The 18,288-nt window shown below is 33.8% G+C and overlaps 2 protein-coding genes across 2 annotated transcripts; both read right to left on the bottom strand.

Moving 5' to 3' along the window:
- Window positions 1-669: 669 nt before the first annotated feature.
- Window positions 670-2,941, bottom strand: LOC110091838. The gene is made up of 5 exons (XM_020816087.1): window positions 1,746-2,941; window positions 1,569-1,627; window positions 1,161-1,475; window positions 1,013-1,030; window positions 670-914 (listed from the first exon to the last, which is right to left on the bottom strand). Exons 1-5 carry the CDS (start codon window positions 2,939-2,941, stop codon window positions 670-672), a joined length of 1,833 nt encoding a protein of 610 aa, XP_020671746.1.
- Window positions 2,942-5,206: 2,265 nt separating this feature from the next.
- LOC110091840 lies at window positions 5,207-5,641 on the bottom strand. Its single transcript, XM_020816091.1, has one exon. It carries the CDS (start codon window positions 5,639-5,641, stop codon window positions 5,207-5,209), a length of 435 nt encoding a protein of 144 aa, XP_020671750.1.
- Window positions 5,642-18,288: the final 12,647 nt, after the last annotated feature.

The following is an 18,288-nucleotide window of genomic DNA, read 5'->3' as shown; positions in this document are numbered from 1 at the left end:
CTAGGGAGATTATAACACACATCCACATCCAACTTAATCCCAAAGTCAACTACAGTTATAAGATGATTTTTGAAATTCTTGGTAGAAAGTAACTTAGAAGAAAAAAAGGTCCCTAATGTTATCTTTAACATTTTGAATAATTCTACGTTAATTCATAACCAAACCATTAAAATGAGAATTATTTCTATCCAACCATAAAAACCAAAGGATAAGAGAGGGAGTAACATTCCTGATATGACCTTTAGAATTAAAAAATCAATAGTTAAGTAAAGATTTAATAGAAATATTAGCATTAAAGCCTTTTTAGTGCAAAATAACCTCAAAATAAGTCCATTCCTTAACAGCACAAGAACCAAAGACAAAGGCATGATGCATATTTTTCATATGATAGTAACATTGGCATTTTTTTTTAAGAATGCTAAAAATGCATAGAAAGAGAAAACAAAGCCTAAATACAAACTACTGAGAGTGAAGAACTCTTACACAATCTTCCTTCATCATATTACAAAAGGAAGATGGTAATTCATTCTCACAAAACAAGTCCCAAAGAAAATCAGAAGAAAAAGCATGATTAGAACAATAATCCGCTAATCTATTACAACTGCGATTAACCCAATGAAAAATCACCTTATTTACCTTATTAAGAAAAGAAGAATCTTTAAAACCCAATCATCTATCCATATTCTTCGGTATAATGTGCACTTTATGAAGAATATCAATAACATTTTTATTGTCACCTTCTACTATGATGCCTTCAACCCCATCAAATATGCCATGCAAAACTTCTGTAAGAGCGGAAATAGCAGACATTTCCAATTGGGCAATGTCCCAATGCGTTTTCTTCCTCCCAAATGCAAGTAGGAACCTTCCTTTACAATCCCTTACAATGCCGCCAACACCAGACTCATAATTTCCTTTGAGAGAAGCATCAAGGTGATCTTAATCTAACCGGGGGGAGGAGGTTGCCATTTATCAAAAGACAGGCCAATGGACTGATTAACAACCCAGTTACCCGATTGATCAATCCTGGCTGATAAATATGAGAATAGAAATAGCAATAAACACATTGCTTTCTTTAGGATTCCCATGCTTGACCTTATTCCTATGGTTCCAAACAAACCAAATAACAGTAAAATACATCTTTACCATCATCTAATTACCATTTTTAAGCCGCTGTAGACCCTCCAAGCAATCAAACCATCCACTAAAAACGGGTATTTGAAATCCCCAACCTCTCAGCACATCCAGCACCTTCCGAAGTTTACAGCAGCTGGATGAAATGTGATTGATGTCTTCCAATACTTCACAACCCATTGGGAAAAAAGAATTATCAGCAAGCTTCCTTCTGAAGAGGAAAGCACCTGAAGGCAGAGCATCCGAGAACAGTCGCCATAAAAACACCTCTAGTCTAGCATTCAACTTCAGTTTATAAACCCTACTGAATGGAACAACACCATCCATGTTCTTATAATTGTCTTCCATAATTAAAGAAGAAATAGATTTTCTAGTCATCTTAAATCTCAGTTCCATACTATCCACAGGCAAACAGGGAGAATTCTATACCTTACAGATCAGATCCATGAGATCAACCCCAAAGAACTGATGAGTTTCACCCGGTTCCAGCAGCCTTGAGTAATGAAGAAATCCAGGGTAACATCTTCATCCTCAAAATTCCCAACAAACATTGGTCATTTGATTAGAGACTTGTCCAGAATCCAAATGTCCTTCAGCATGTTGATTCTTACCCCATCAGCAACTCTCCATCTAACATGCTCCCTGTGTGTGCATTCCTCTCCGAAAACAAAATCTTCCAAGTACAGGAACTCCTCCCATACAGCCGATAATTCCACCAATTAGCTCCATACTTATCATTAAGATGTCTGCTTAACAAAGATTCAGGTTTATCAATCAACTTCCAAGAAAATTTGGCTCTCATAGCATCCCTCCTAGCCACAGCTGAGTGAACATCCCAACCTCCATACTCCTTTGGCTTACAAACTTGCTCCCATGCCATGTAATGAAGTTCCCTCTTACCATCATATTTATTCCATATAAAATATCTACAAATCTTCTCCAACTCCATTAATGTTTTCATCGGAATAAGAGAATGAGTCATAATAAAAATCGGAAGAGAAAGATAAACTGATTTAACCAAAACTAGTCTTCCTGCAAAAGAGACAAATCTATTCCCCCAAAATTTAATTTTCTTACAGCATTTGTCCAACAAACCTTGAAAATCTGCCTTCCTTAAGCGTCTCATTGCCAAATTGATGCCCAGATACTTAAACTCATCAATTAACTTAATACCTATAAATCTAGAAATCTGCACCTTCCTCCTCCTGTCCACCGAATTACCACAAACCAAAGAAGATTTATGGTAATTAATATTTTGACCAGTCCACCTACAACAATCCTTTATAATCTTTCTAACTTTCTTCATGACATTCACTTTAGCTTCCAAAAATAGCAAAATATCATCTGCAAATAACAAGTGAGAAATCCTCTGGGCATTATCAGAAATCTTAATACCCACCTCAGTACCCCTACTACGGAAGGCGTTGGAAAGTAGTTGGGAGCAAAGTATAAAAAGAAAAGGTGACAAAGGACACCCTTGAAGAAAACCACTCTTCCCTTCAATCCAACAAAAATTAGACCCATTAATCACAATAGAAAATATTGGATCTATTATACATTCCATCACCAAATGAACAAACCTGGAAGGGAACCCCAATTCTATTAACATTCTCTCCAAAGTAGACCAACACATACTATAATATGCTTGCTCCATGTCTACTTTGATTTCCAAGAATCCATTACAAGATTTGGAAAATCTCAATTTGTTGAAAACTTCCTGAGCAAGAAGAAGATGATCTGAGATTGACCTACCCCTCACAAAAGCCGCTTGTTCTTCAGAAATAATCCTGGGCATAATATCCACCATTCTATTAAGCAAAACTTTAGCAACAATTTTATAAATTGAATTGCATAAACTAATGGGATGGTAAGCCGTAGGAATATTGGGATTAGAAGATTTAGGAATAAGCACAACTAAGGTGTCTATTCGTATAACTAGTGAGGAAAAATTGCTGCACAGCCCGCACTACATCCACTCTAATGATTTTCCAAAAAGCTTTGAAAAAGGAATATGTGATTCCATCAAAGTCCGGAGCCCTATTACTGCCCAGATTCAAGATAACTTCACTGATTTCAGCATCATCCAGCTCCCTGTTCAACAAATCCTTATAACTGTCAAGCAAAGAAGCCCATGGATTTGGCCACCCAGCAAGGCTACATATCCTAGATTTCCACATTACCTGAAAAAACCTCTTGAACACCTCCTCAATCATATCTGGATCATCATTCAGCACGCCGTTATAATCCTTCACTTGAGAAATCCAGTTGACATTGCTCCTAGAGTTGGCAAAAGAATGGAAGAATTTTGTATTTGCATCACCATCCTTAATCCACTTTGCTTTTCCTCTCTTCCTCCACCTGGTATTCAGATTATTCAGCACAACATTGAATTCTTTAACTTTAGCTTTAAGTAACCACAGTTTATCCTCATTCAACCACCCAAGCCTTGATTCTTCTTCTTGCAAAACCAGAATTTCAGCATTTAATTTGTCTTTCTCCAAAGAGAAATTCTTCAATCTAGCCTTGCTCCAATAAAATAAATCTTTCAATGTCCTTTTACATATTTTATTAAGAACCTCCATGTCATCCCCCAAAAATGGTCTCTTCCACCTACTAGAGACAATATGCTCAGCAGTCTTAAAGGAAAGCCAAGTATCTTCAAACTTTATACCACTTTAATTTTTACAAGCCGACTCAAACATCTTAAGTACAATCGGACAATGGTCCGAAGAAACTCTAGCAAGATGTCTAACCAAGGTAATTTGGATTTTGTTGATGGCCAAGGAATTAAGAATACACCTATCAAGCCTTTCCAAAATCCTTCCTCCACCACTCTTGTTATTGCACCAAATGTACCAGGTTCTAACAAATTCGACTTCATGATAGTCATTCTCATTCATAAACTTCAACATATCCAAAGAGCCTTGATTGATTTTAAACCTTCTACCACCCTTCTTGTCCTCTTGAGCCAAAAATGCAATTAAAATCCCCTCCAACAAAAGAAGGAATATCTCTATTGTAAGCCTCCTGAACAAACTCCCAAAGATACCTTCTCTTCAGAGTCTCTTTACTAGCATAAACAATATAAATCATCCAAACACCTCTACTGAAAACATTGAGATCACCAATAACATAATGATCTGAAGTTTTCAAAATAGAAAAGGATGCCATATCTGATCTCTACAGTACCATAATACCACCAGAAAGCCCTTCAGAGGGAAGAATGAAATAATCCCAACCAAGCCCCATCAATCTTGCAAACAAATCCTTATCTAGAGAAGAAATTTTAGTTTCAAGCAACCCTACAAAGAATACTTTGTAGTCTTTAATAATCTCCTTTAAGTAGAGGAAGGCCTCCCTCTTTTTGGCCCCCCTTCAATTCCATAAAATAATAGATTCCATTAAAAGAGTCTGGGGGGAGAGCCCCCACCTTTTTTCTTCGAACCACCATCCACACTCCTACCTCTTGAACTATTTTTAATAGGTCCCAAAGCTCTAAGCTCTTTAGCAAGCTTCCGTTTCACCATTTCTCCACTAGAACTAGCTTCTGTCTCTATCCTCGTAGCAAACTTACTCCCCTTACTCCCCTTAACACTCTCAGCACCAACAGGGCTCCCTGAAATAGGAGGAATTCCTTCACTGCCACATCCTCCAGAAACGGTTTAACACAAGCAACATCTATTCCACCCCATCCAACATAGCAAATTTATTCAAACCAGCTAAAACAACATGGTGATTAGCATTAGAAAACATACCATTGATCTTAGAAGGAGCCTCAACCTTATCAACAACCTTCACAGCAGAATTTACCAACCAGGAAGAATCCCTTCCATAAGCCACCTCTTCCTCTTCACCAGGTATCTCACCTTCTTCCAAGTGAATATTTGCAGCAATGACTTTCACCTTGTCATAATTTCCATTACCTGGTGTAATTTTCCCATCCAATTCATCATGAGTTCCATCCATTTTCACCCACTATTTTTTCACTGAATTCGGTTTCTCCTTCTGGATAACCAGTCTTCTATTTAATTTCTTCTTAACCATGATCCAAGGACCATAAGAGGGATCAGAATTAATTCTCTCCCTGAACCTCTTTCACCTCCTTAGTTCCCCTAGACTCACCAATATACATTTCCTTCTCAGAATTCCCAGCAGCCTTCAATCTGCACTCAGATATGAGATGTCCCACCATACCACATCCATAGCAAAGAGTCAAAATCTTCTCATACTCAAATCTTTGAAAGAATTTCTCAGAGATACTCTCAACCCAAACCCCTAGAGGAAGACACTGGTCTAGCCTGACCCTCACACAAACTCTGGCAAATTTCCTTTTCCCCCACAGAAACATATTACCATCCATCATCAAAGGTTTACCAATGGAAGAAGCAATTCGAGCCACATTCACTTTATCCCAACACTGCAAGGGAAGATGAGGCATTCTAATCCAAATAGGGGAGGTTAAATCTTTTAAAGAAAGAGTTGAAAACTCTAAAGACCATTTCTCCATCCCCAAAATAGAGCCATTGACAAACTAAGGCCCTCCCGATAAAACACCTTCCATCATCTCAGTTGACTCAAAGGAGCACAAAAACCACCCCCTCCCCAAAGTGGTAAAGTGGAATTTCCCAAACAATTTTCACTACCTCCTAACTTCGCAAGCAACTACATGAGAAGGAATCTCCTTACCGAAAACCTTGATAACCAAAGAATTCTGGAGCTTCTGAGAATTCGCAACCTCAATTTCTTCAACCAATTTCACAGTCATACCATCTTTCGAGAAGACCTTATCATCCTCATTGAAATCCAACCTGATATAGGGCTTCCTCTTCCATGGATTTTCATCCACCTCCGATAATTCCTTCACAGGCATTCTATTATTCATCTTATCCACCAACTTTGTACCTCCAAAATCAAAACTAGGTAAGAATTGAACACTTATGTTAACAGAATTATCAATATTCGCATTTATCCCATGGCCTAAACCAGATATTGCATTTGAATTGCCGAACCTATTAACATATTTGTTCATTTCTGAAGAATTCGTCGCCAAATCCACAAAATTAGTATCTGAAATCTTAATTACTATCACATGAGAACCAGTTGCTACTTCATCAACAATCGCCTTCCCCTTACCTTCAACGAACATAACTTTCTTGGAAAAATCCAAACAACCCACCTTGATAACAAACAGGCCTAAGGGACGAGCACCGGCACCTTCCCCCGACTCCTTCCGACTAACACCACCCAAATCTTGATAACAAGAATCCATTTTAACAAACTTACCATCCTTCAACCCTGTATACAATCGACGACCATCCACCGAACTCGACAATACAGATCCTCTTCCATGGTAAATCCAATACCTGCCACTGTCGTAGGAGGCCGGCGGCAATACATCGCCACCAAGGAATCCGATTCCGTGAAGAACGGAACCAAACCCGGGAAATAAAAAATTTAGAAACGACGCCTTCTCTCTCTAGAATCCCATAAAAAAGTAACATCATTTAGAGGGAAGTATGAAACCACGTTTAATCAAATTGTCAACCGTAGGGATAAACTTATGTAAAATATGCTAAACAAAAATAGAAATTTTAGAGGGAATACTTTAATGCCAAATCATTTTGAAAATCTTAGAAACCTCTTTCTTAGCTCTACAAGAATGTCAGACATCCTTTAAACTAAAGTTTCCATCTTTAGATAAGGTACAATGCTGAACATCAAGAGAATCCATGTTTAATGGTATCTACAAAGTTTTCTGAGTACTAAAATTAGGTAACACATTAGTAAGCTTCTCAACATCCCAACCATTTTCAGTGAAAAAAAAAACCTTCATAGAAGCATTGGAGGAAGTATTAATAATAAAATTAATGGATTGGCCTCCAAACTTAGATCCTTCCAAAAGAAAGTATTACCACCACCAAGGCCCTAATAGTAAACGGCTTGAAAAAAACACCAGTCCAAAGCTGGAGAGAGAACGTCCACTAAATCTGGAGGTTTTTTTTCAAATTTCTTCATTGAGTTTTTTCAGCCTCACCTTTCTATGGTGGTAGAGAGTCATCGGTCATCCTTTGATGACTGGAATATCTCAAACCCATCAACTTCCAGGCTTCAAATTCCATTGGATGCAAAAGGAAAATTTTCAAATAAGGAATTTGTGATCAAGCAATGGCCTTTGGTCACCAATGAAGGTCGTTTACCTCTGATACACAATGTGGTTTTGGTGATGGGCAAGGGGAAAGAGTCAATGGAAAATTTGGAAAGGAAGAAGTGTCCGACATCTCTTTCTTCACCATCAAAGAAAATGTTTTCTAGAGCAGTGAATGATCCAAAGGCTTCATCATCAACTAGCTTCAAACTGAAGGTAAACATATTTTAAAATGTTTCTTATGCTGTAAAAAAAAGGGGGTTTTGAATTCAGATTTTATAATGTCAAAGCATGATGAAATTTTGAATTATGTAGTTGAAACACTATTGGTGAGAGATAAAAATGTTTTACTGAATCCAGATAATCGCTTTGGTTGTTTGGTAAATGAATGATCTAAAAGCCAGCACATCAAGGTGCCCCCTATTAATCTTGATCAGATAGAAGATGTGGATTTAGATGTTGTTAAACATAATATGGAGAAGGTTTCTATAAATATCAATTTACTGCAAAAATCTTTGGTGGTGAAAGTATTTGGGAAAGAAATTCATTTCTCTCTTTATAGCATTGAGTTAAGGCGTAAATGGAATAGATTTGAGAGTTTTCATATCACTTCATTGGGCCTTGACTGGATATTGTGTTCATATCATTCTTCTCAAGTTATGGAAGAAGAGCTTAATGGAGGTCCTTGGTATGTGAGAGGACACATAATTGAAATGGATAATTTTTCACCTCAATTTTCTCCAACATTATTGAAAGGATTAGCCTTACGAATCTGGATTTGATTGCCACATTTGCCTTTACAATGTTGGGATGAGACAAATATTACTAAGATTATCTCAAAGATAGGAGTTCCATTATTATTGGATGGAAAAATGTTTAAATGGGGTAGACATGAATTTTCTAGAGCCTGTGTTTGAATTAATCTAGACTCTAAATTAATTCAAAGAGTTTCGATTGAAGGTTTATATGGAAAATTTTTCCAAAGAGTTGAATATGAAAAAGTATCTTCTTTTTGTTTTAAATGTGGCAAAATAGGCCACAAAATTGAAAGTTGTGTAGATGGTCTCAAAGATGTGGGAAACAAGACTTAGAATGAAGTTGAGGGAATTAATTCTAAAGCTCCTCTTACAAGTCTTCATAAGAGTTTGATGGAAAAAATGGATATTGCAAATTCACAAATGATTTGTGACCCTTTGATACATGTGAAGTTTAAGAAGTATAGAAGAATGAAGAATAATCGAAATCAGAAATCTGAACTTCAGCCCATGATTAAGAACAGAGAGAACATGATGGTATCAACGGATGTTCCTTAAGAAAATATGTTTAAATTGTTGTCTCAAGTCTTTGCCAAAGAATTGTCTAGATTTGATGTTGAGTAGATCATTAAACAATCCAAAGATCACAAGATAGTTTCAGATTTTTAAGTCTCAATTTTGGAAGAAGAAAATCCTGAATCAAGTTTTTTATTTAAAAAATTCCAGATCAATTAGAAGAAGGAGAGATTGATCAAAATGCTGAGAATTGTGTTGTGGATAAAGGTTTGAATTTAAATACTAATCATCAAGAGGAGCTCCATGGAAACAAGATTGTTGATATATCAATACCGGATGGAAACAAGGAAAAAATTGTTAATACTGGAACTGATTTCAGAGAAATGGTTATTGAAAGTATAGTGAGAAATTCTCGAAATTCTAAATATGGAGAGTTTGATTTGGCTTCTAATTTGGCTTTTAAGAAAAATGTTAAAGTAAGGAAGGTTTAACTGAAGTAGGGAAAGAGCTGGTTGGTGAAGGAGGTTCGGGCAACTGTCCTCAAGGTACTAAAAATTTGAAATAGAATGCTATTTCTTCTTTGGAGAATAGTGGAGAACCCTTGTTTGAAGATGGAAAATTCCAACTCCCTTCAAAATTGGTTTGTCAGAAGAAACATTTTATCAAAGATTCAAATTTATTTGGTCATATTAAAGGGAGCCTTAGAGGTAAGAAATTGGGCATTCTTGGTGGTGGTATTGGAGCCACTTCATTATTTATCTCATGAAATGATTAATGTAATTGATGTTCAAGCCTGGTTTGTTGATTGGTTGAAGGTGGAGAAGCTTCAAAAGGAAAGAACTTGTGGAGGAATCAAAATCATATTTTATTTCCTGGAGAATTACTTTTTCTTACTTTTTTATTTCTGTTATTTTATTTACCATTCTTGTTTTTTCTAGATATATTTTAAGCATAGGTTGGTATTTGAAAAAAGGAACTAGAATAATGGAATTTAAGTATCTTTATATCTCTTATTTTTTACTTAATTTGGAATTCTGGGATACTAATCAATCATTTTGGTTATTTTATCTTTGGTATCCACACCACCCCAATAGGTTTAAAATGATAAGAAGTAACTTTTCAAGCTTCTCCACCCCAAATATGAGTGAATCCAGTTAAATTCTTAATAGCCATAATGCGATCCAAAAAACCTTTTTTAGTAGAAATAAAACCACATTTATGTTTATTAAGCGATAGGCCACTCACCAATTTAAATTGTTAAAAAAACTTCAATAATCTATGAACCCTATTAAAGAGGCATTAGTAAAAATAATAAAATAATCAGCAAAACATAATTGGGAAATATGAAAACCACCTAAAGATTTAAATTAAAGGCTATGAAACTTCTCAAAGAGATCAGCAAGCCCTCTAGAAAGATATTCATCCGCAATAATGAAAAGAGACAGAGAGATTGGGTCACCCTATCTCAGGCCATGAGATGCCTTAAGGAAACCTTTAGTTTTTCCATTAACAATAATAGAAAAATAAATGTTTTCGATACAAATCATAATGAGATTAATAAAATTTAAATCAAACCAAATAACTTCAAAATATCATAAAGGAAATTCATATCAATATTATCATAAGCCTTAGTTATATCAAATTTTAAAATCATATTACCACCTATAACTTTAACGTCCAAAACATGACAAAATTCATGAGCCAAAAGAACATTATTGGTAATAACACAGCCTTTGATAAAACCCATTTGAAATTGGGAAATCAGTTTAGGCAGCAAAAGTGTTAAAAAATTCATTAAAATTTTAGATATCAGTTTCTAATAAAAGGTGCAAAGACTAATAGGTCTAAAATCATTCCAAGAAGTGATAGCATTATTCTTAGGAGTAAGCATAATAGAAGTAGCAGTAAAAAAATTAGGTATAGTGTTACCATCAAAGAGATCAAGAATAATAGAAAAGAGACCTTCACCAACGATATGCCAAGTTTTCTAAAAAAACTTCATCGTGAAAACATCAGGCCCAACCTTCAACTCAGAATTCATACCAAAAATTATTTCTATAACCTTATCCCAAGAAGGGGGATTAAACAAGAAAACATTGTCATCATGAGTAATAAGAGAAGGAATAATATTATAATTTTTAATAGAGGAAGGGTTGAAATTTTTATTCAAATAATTTTGAAAATGTTGAATAGCTAAGTTAGCTATTTTAGAACGATGTCAGTAATAGACCCATCAACCTGATTAATTTTATGAATGTAATTAATAGTGTGTTTCCTCTTAACCAAGGCATGAAAATATTTTGTATTGTTGTCACCTTCAACAAGATGTTTAATAGCTACTTTTTGTTTCCAAAATATTTCCTCCTTATCTTGTAATTTATAAAGTTCATCTTTAATTAGCATTCTCAGTAAACAAAAGTTAGCTTCAGAAGGAAACAATTGGCATTGATTCTCCTGACAATTCACCTTATCTTTAGCACTTAAAATGTTAGAAAAAAGATTCATAAAAATATTATGATTCCACCAATTAAGAACAAACTTCAGTCTTTTCATTTTATACCTCAATCTATGCATATCAGAAATATCCTTATCCGGATGTAAATGAGGAAGATAATTATCCTTCACAACATTCATAAAAGAATCATGAAGTAACCACATGTTTTGAAATATAAATTGAGAAGGAAAATCTCTAAATCTAGGCTTGATTTTTTAAGAAGAAGTGAATGATCAGAGAGGGTCCTGCTAAGATGATCAACATTAGTGGAATCAAAAGAATTGAACCAATAGTCATCAAATAAAACTCAATCTAATCTTTGTCATAAATGCCCATGATGCCAAGTAAAATTATCACCAGAGAAACCAATATCAATAACGTTACAATCCATAAGCATACTATTAAATTCCTCCATAGAATGATAGATTAAGAATGAGCCCCCTATACGCTCAGATGGGTTAGCAATTGTATTAAAGTCCTCTCCCACAAGCCAAGGAAGATTATAAATACTGTTAAATTGAATTATTTGATCCCATAAAATCTTTTTAGTATAACAAGAGGAAGAAGCATAAACAAAGGAAGCAAAATATTGCAAATTAGAAGTTTCAATATTATAGTGAATAGCTTGATTAAAATCACCAATAATGTCAACCCTAACCAAATCTTTTGAAAAAACCCAAATTTTATTGGCAACATTAGACAAAGCATGTTTAAAACCCAAGAATTTAGTAGTAATAAGTAACTTATCTGAAGAGATTAGAGGCTCAAGCAAGATAAGTAGTGAGACATTATAGATACATCCTAAGTTCTTCACTCTAAATTTAGAATAAGAGCAACCAATGCCCCTAACATTCCAAATAATAGGGTTAAACATAAGAACAATTATTAATGAGAAGTATGCGATCAGGTGTGGCATGGAGTTTATAGAACAACATCTTTTAGTTTCCTACCTCATTATGGCAGAGAGGAAATGATTATCAAAAAGACAATAGGAGCAGGAGCACCTTGAGTTATTCTGCCTCATTTTCTTCCACTATCCCATGAATACGATGGTTCAGAGAGAAGGAATTTGAAAGAAGTTGAGTAAGGTGAACCATTCAATCCATCAAATTTATAGATTTTTAGGTCAACGTAGAGTACGATCAAGGTTCGTATAGTATGATCAGGTAAGTTAATTCATCTGGGTGATCTATATAAAAAGTAGTCAATTCATACAATTTAATCAGTGTATCGTACAGGATGATCTTAAGGAGTTGTGTTCATCTCGAGGAGTCGTTGGTACAGCATTCCACAAAAATTATTGTATAGTATGAAGTGCAATTATTATTTTACCAACCAAATTAAATTCATTCCAATCATGTTTGATACGTGCATGTATAGTTTATAGAGAGGTATTGTACCATATAAATGACAATAGTTTTATACCAAATGAATTGAATTCCTGAACATTTTGTAACACATGGATCGTATAGTATGAAGAAAGGTATCGTACCATATGAATGGAAATAATTTCATACCAAACAGATTGATTTCTTAAATGTTTAGTCACACATGGATCATACGGTAAGAGTATATCTTTGTGCAGTATGATTTGAATATTTCATTGATCTAATCTGGACTATTGATTTAAATAAGGGGTTATGATCTGTGCATATCGTATAGTACAAACATGGATCATACACTACAAAATTAACAAATTTTGAAATATTTTGTGACTTAGTGAGGTGAGTGAGTGATGATCAAGAAACATCAAAAACCTTTTTTTTTTAATCACAAACAGCCATGAACAAATACAAAATCAAGTATATGATCAAACACATATAATTTAAACACATATGAATGAATGCTTTCAATTTAATTTTTTTATTTGTCTTGAATTAAGCATGAATGTCTATAACACCCAATTTTTTTCTCAAGATGCTAATGGTGTCATAGGCTTGGGGTTTTCTAAAGATGTCTACCAATTAATCTCTTGTAGCTATATGGTGCAATTTTATATCTTCCTTGGATACAACATCTTTTTTAAAGTGATGATTAATGTCTATATGCTTTGTGTGGGACTGTTGAATTAGATTTTTGGATATAAAAATTGCACTAGTGTTGTCACAGATTATTGGGATGGTACCTACAAGTTGTCCAAGATCTAAGAGTTGCTTCTTTAGCCATAAGACTTAAGCAACACATCTCCCTACTATTATATATTATACCTCAGTTATAGAGAGGGCTACTAAGTTTTGTTTTCTACTAAACTAGGAAACTAAATATTATCCTATGAATTAGTAGGCTCTAGAAGTATTTTTTATATCTACCCTACATCTTGCAAAATCAGAATCCGAATATCCTATTATTTCTAAAGAAATGTTGTGTCTAGGATATAAAACTCCTTGGTTTGTTGTGCCCAACAGGAATCAAAGAATTCTCTTAACAACAGTCATGTGGTATTCTTTTGGATCAGCCTAAAATCTAGTACAAAGTTAAATACTAAACATAATATCTAGTCTACTAGCATTTAAGTGAATAAGTGATATAATTATTCCCCTATACTTTTTTTGATATATTAATTTTCTATTTAGATCCTTATCTTATTGAATAGTGGAGCTCCTGGGACTATTCATGGCCTTAGCATTTTCTATTTCATACTTTTAAGGTTATTTTTGATGTATTTATGTTACCTAAGGAAGGTTCCATCATCCATCTTTTTTACACTAAATCTAAGAAAGTAGCTTAGTTCTCCCATCATACTCATCTCAAATTCTTTACTAATTTTTTTTTAAAAATTCATCACATATATTTTTGTTTCAGGATCTAAAGAAGATGTCATCAAATAAATTTTAACAATGAGTAAGTCTTCTCCTTCCTTTTTTAGAAGAGGGTGGTGTTCATACTACCCTTAACAAATCCTCAATCTAAAAGGAAAATGCTCAGCCTTTCATATCAGGCTCTAGGTGCTTGCTTCAATCCATATATGACCTTCTTCAATTTGAATACATGATTAGGGAATTATGAGTTTTCAAATCCTGTGTATTGCTCAATATAAACATCTTCTTTAATCACCGCATTTAGGAAGGCACTCTTAATATCCATTTGATATAGCTTAAAATTACTGAAGCAAAAAAGGCCAATAACACCCTAATGGCTTCTAATCTAGCTACAATAGGAAAGGTCTCATCAAAGCCTATTGCTTCAATCTGGTTATACCCCTTAGGTACTAATATTGCCTTATCCTTACTACTATTCCAGAGTCATTAATCTTAATTTTGAAAACCTACTTTATTCCAACCACACTCTGGTCCTTAGGCCTCTTGACTAATTCCCATATATCATAATAAATTAGTTTAGCTCTTATTGCATTGTTAGGATCTATAATTTATCTATTAGGGCATGATCAATGCTCGTAGGTTTTTCCACAGACATAAAACCTGAATGACTAACCTCCTTCTTAAGTCCTTCTCTAGTTCTAACACCTTCAAATGGGTCTCCTAAAATAAGTTCTTTAGGATAAATAGAATAATATTTCTAATCTCTAGGCAATTTCTCTTGATGTTTTACTCTATCTCCTATAGTAATGGTTCTACCCCTTGAATGACCTCAATTTTTTCTTCAGGTTTAGTTTCATAGGGCTTATCTAATTCATCAAATATCGCATGGGTAGACTCTTCTACTATCAGCATCCTTTTATTATAGATTCTATAGACCTTACCTGTAAATGTGTAACCTAATAAGACACCTTCATCATACTTGGTATCAAATTTTCCTAATGGTTATTTTCTATTAATTAAGATAAAGTATCTATAGCCAAATAGATGCAAGTGAGAAAGGTTGGGCGTTCTACCCATAAGGAGTTCATAGGATGTCATATTAGGTTTGGATCTAACATTTAGCTTATTTAGAACATAACAAGTAGTATTCATTGTTTCTGTCAAAAAATACTTAGGCAGTGAATACTCAGCTAGCATTATCTTCGTAGCTTCCACCAAGGTTCATTTTTCCTTTCAGCTATTCCATTTTATAGGGGGGTCCTTGGGGAAAAAAATATGTTCTATTCCAATCTCTTTAAAGAAGGATTCAAATTTATCATTCTCAACTCTCCATCATGATCATTATGAATTATTGAGATTTCACATCGTAATTTTCTTTGAATCCAAGTGGAGAATGTTCTAAATTCCTCAAAAGTTACACTCTTATATGCTAAGAAATTAGGCTAAGTAAAACTAGAGTATTCAATCCACTATTATAGATCCATATGTCCTTCCTCCTATGTTGGTTATACTAAAAGGCCAAAATAGGCCAATATGCAGCGTTTCTAGTGTACTAGAAGTGATAATGTGTTTGATTGAATGAATTGAAGATCTTATTTATTTTCCAAATTACAGGCATCACATAGGTGGTCTTTAGTGAAGTCTAACTTAGTTATGCCTCTAAGTTTTTTTGTCTAATATTCCTAAGAGTCTTCATGCTCACATGTCATAGTCTCTTATGCCATAGCCAAGATTCATAAATTATAGTTTTTAAGCACAATGAATTTGAATATTTAATGTAGTTCAAGTATAACAAATGAACATTATTCATCCATTTTCCTTCAAACATAAGTTTTTCATTTAAACTACTCATTCATTTGTTAGAAAGAATTTTACATCAAATACTTTGTCACATAGTTGACTAATACAAAACAAGTTATGCTTTAAACCGTCAACTAATAAAACATTTTTAATCATAATGTGTTTAGAGTTTCCAATTGTACATGAGCCCACCACGTCCTAGTGGTGTTGAATCATAATATCACCTTGCCTCCTGATCTGGCCTCTAGTATAATGAACTGCTTCATATCACTTATCATATGCCTCTAGCAGCCACTTTCTAGGTACCACATCCTCTCACTAGGTCTTTTGGGAGAGCACCCATACAATGTCATTAAAATATCAAATTTGGGAAAACAAGTGAGTTTATGTTCCACCTTATGCTTGAATGAATGATATGAATACATGTTATGTTGTGATTCAAGCAAATTCAGCCTCCACACTAAGTGTGCCCTACGGTGGATAGTACATGTGTGCACTATGTGTCCTAACATGCCACAAGAGTAATACCTAACACTAGGGAATGGGTTCACTAACCTATGTGGGTGATGGTGCCTCTTCCTAAGTTTATGTGATGTATGTTGTCTTGAGGGGTTATGCCACTAAAGGTGATTGTTTATTATTCTCAAGTGCAATAATTTTTTCTCTTAAATATTCATTTGCATTTTCATAGCTTGACACTTCAGTTTTAGTGCATGCTCTCTACTATCAAATTGACATACAAGTTCTTCGAATTCCATAAATGTTTTTTCTATCTAAATATGTGATGTTTTCAAAGAATTAATTGCATTAGATAGGTCAATATGCTTCTTATTTAATGCATTAAACATATCTACTACTATCATATGATCACTATATAAAGTAGAAAGTTTAGTATTAAGGCTAACATGCATCTTCATAAGCTTCTAATACAAATCATGATTTCTTTATAAATAATAAATAATTTGTCATAAGAGAGTTGACATACTTTGCCTTGATTTGATAGATCAAGATTATTGTTAGCCATAAGACACAAGTTTGTTACATCCTCCTCTGTTTTTTCTTCTGACAATTCGAAGGCAGGGTAGGCCCAAAGAGCTTTTTGTGATTTTTGTTTGCCCCTCTTATACTTTGGCTTCTCTTCACCCTTCTCCTAATTTGGGGAGTCTTCCAGTTGGGGCAGCCAGCTAGAAGGTGGCCTTTCTTGCACTCAAAGTAAATTATATCAGACAAACCTTTAGTTGATTTTTGTCATTTACCTTAGCTCCAGTTATTTTAACGATGCATCTATTTTCTTTTAGATAGCCTTTTAGTTGGCATGACATCATGGCTATTTCATCATCCTCATATACTACATAACTATCACTGCATAATCCTTTGCTTTTAGCGCTATTGTTCTCTCCTTCTTCTTCTCTCCTACATCACTTTGCCTTTGACTCACTCCTTGCTCATTAAAAATGAGTGACCCAAGCAAATTATTGATGGAATAAACATTTAAGACTTTAGATTCAATTACTGCAGTTATCTTGGCTTCATAAGAAGTATGTAAACAATGTAAAATCTTATTAACTTTTTAGAATTTGATAGTTCTCTACATAGTGCATACAAGGATGTTACAATCTGGGTTAACCTATTATACATTTCAGATACAATCTCATTAGGTTTTAGGTAAAAAAATTTGTAGTAATGCAAAGGAATGTTTAGCTTATATTGTTTAATTTCACTAGTTCCCTCGTAGGTGATACACAACCTATCCAAAATTTCTTTCCCAGTAGTGTATGTAGAAACTCGCATATACACTTTGGATTTTAAAGCACAAAAAAAAAATTAGATACTTAGCATTTATCTTTGTGAGTTCCCTATCCTTATTACCCCATTAAGTAAACATAATATATATTTTAACACCACTACATGCTATGAAAGTTAATAGCTAGTTTGAATCATATCCTAAATTTTATAATAAATGGATTATAAAAAGGTAGACATACATTTTTTTTCAGAAATCAAAAGGAATATTTTCAAATAGTGGTTAACGGGTTATAAAATAACCCTCTTTAGTGTTAAAATTACTTAAATAAGTTATTGATTGACTTTTTAAATGTTTTCTAAAACCTTATTTATGCTAAAGTTTATGAAGATTGTTACACCATATGGAACTAGCCTCAGGCTCATCAAGAGTGGGGATGAATTGTTGATTTAAAAACCATCTTGACTTCAAAGTAATAATAACAATATTTAAAAAAAAAAACATCTAAGTAATTGAAAATTCCAAAATCTAAATGATTGTGGAAGAGAGATATTTTTGCTTGAAATTGATGCTTTCTATTTCTGTTTTTATTAATTTTATTTATATGTTTATTTTTTTTATGTGTTTTTATTTTATGCTTTCAGTTTTCTTTTATTTTTTCTTTAGTGTTTTAGAAATCAAGCTACTACTCACTTTTGTTGTTGTATTTATTTTTTAAATGATATTTTTGACATGTTTTCATTTAGAAGCTTCTAAGTAGTAATTAACTCCTTTAAAATAGTTAAAGGAATAAACATTGATGATTGTTTCTCTTCCTCTAACTCATTTAGTGGAACTTTAAATCTTTTTAAATCAAAATCTTTTTAAAATTAAATGTAAGACTTTGAAATAGAGATCAATTTTATATTCCTATAGTAATCTATCTCATATAAAAAATGTTC

Source organism: Dendrobium catenatum, unplaced genomic scaffold, assembly GCF_001605985.2.
Source record: "Dendrobium catenatum unplaced genomic scaffold, ASM160598v2 fragScaff_scaffold_1601, whole genome shotgun sequence".
Classification (NCBI taxonomy): Eukaryota; Viridiplantae; Streptophyta; class Magnoliopsida; order Asparagales; family Orchidaceae; genus Dendrobium; species Dendrobium catenatum.
Note: the sequence above shows the minus strand (reverse complement) of the source record. Positions and strands in the feature narration are given on the sequence as shown.

Coding starts and splice junctions, on each gene's coding strand:
- LOC110091840 (XM_020816091.1), bottom strand. CDS start 5,641: ATGGAGAAATGGTCTTTAGAGTTTTCAACTCTTTCTTTAAAAGATTTA.
- LOC110091838 (XM_020816087.1), bottom strand. CDS start 2,941: ATGGTGGATATTATGCCCAGGATTATTTCTGAAGAACAAGCGGCTTTT. Junction 1,628..1,745: donor GATGGAGAGTTGCTGATGGG/GTAAGAATCAAC, acceptor TCATTACTCAAG/GCTGCTGGAACCGGGTGAAA. Junction 1,476..1,568: donor TGATCTCATGGATCTGATCT/GTAAGGTATAGA, acceptor TAATTATGGAAG/ACAATTATAAGAACATGGAT.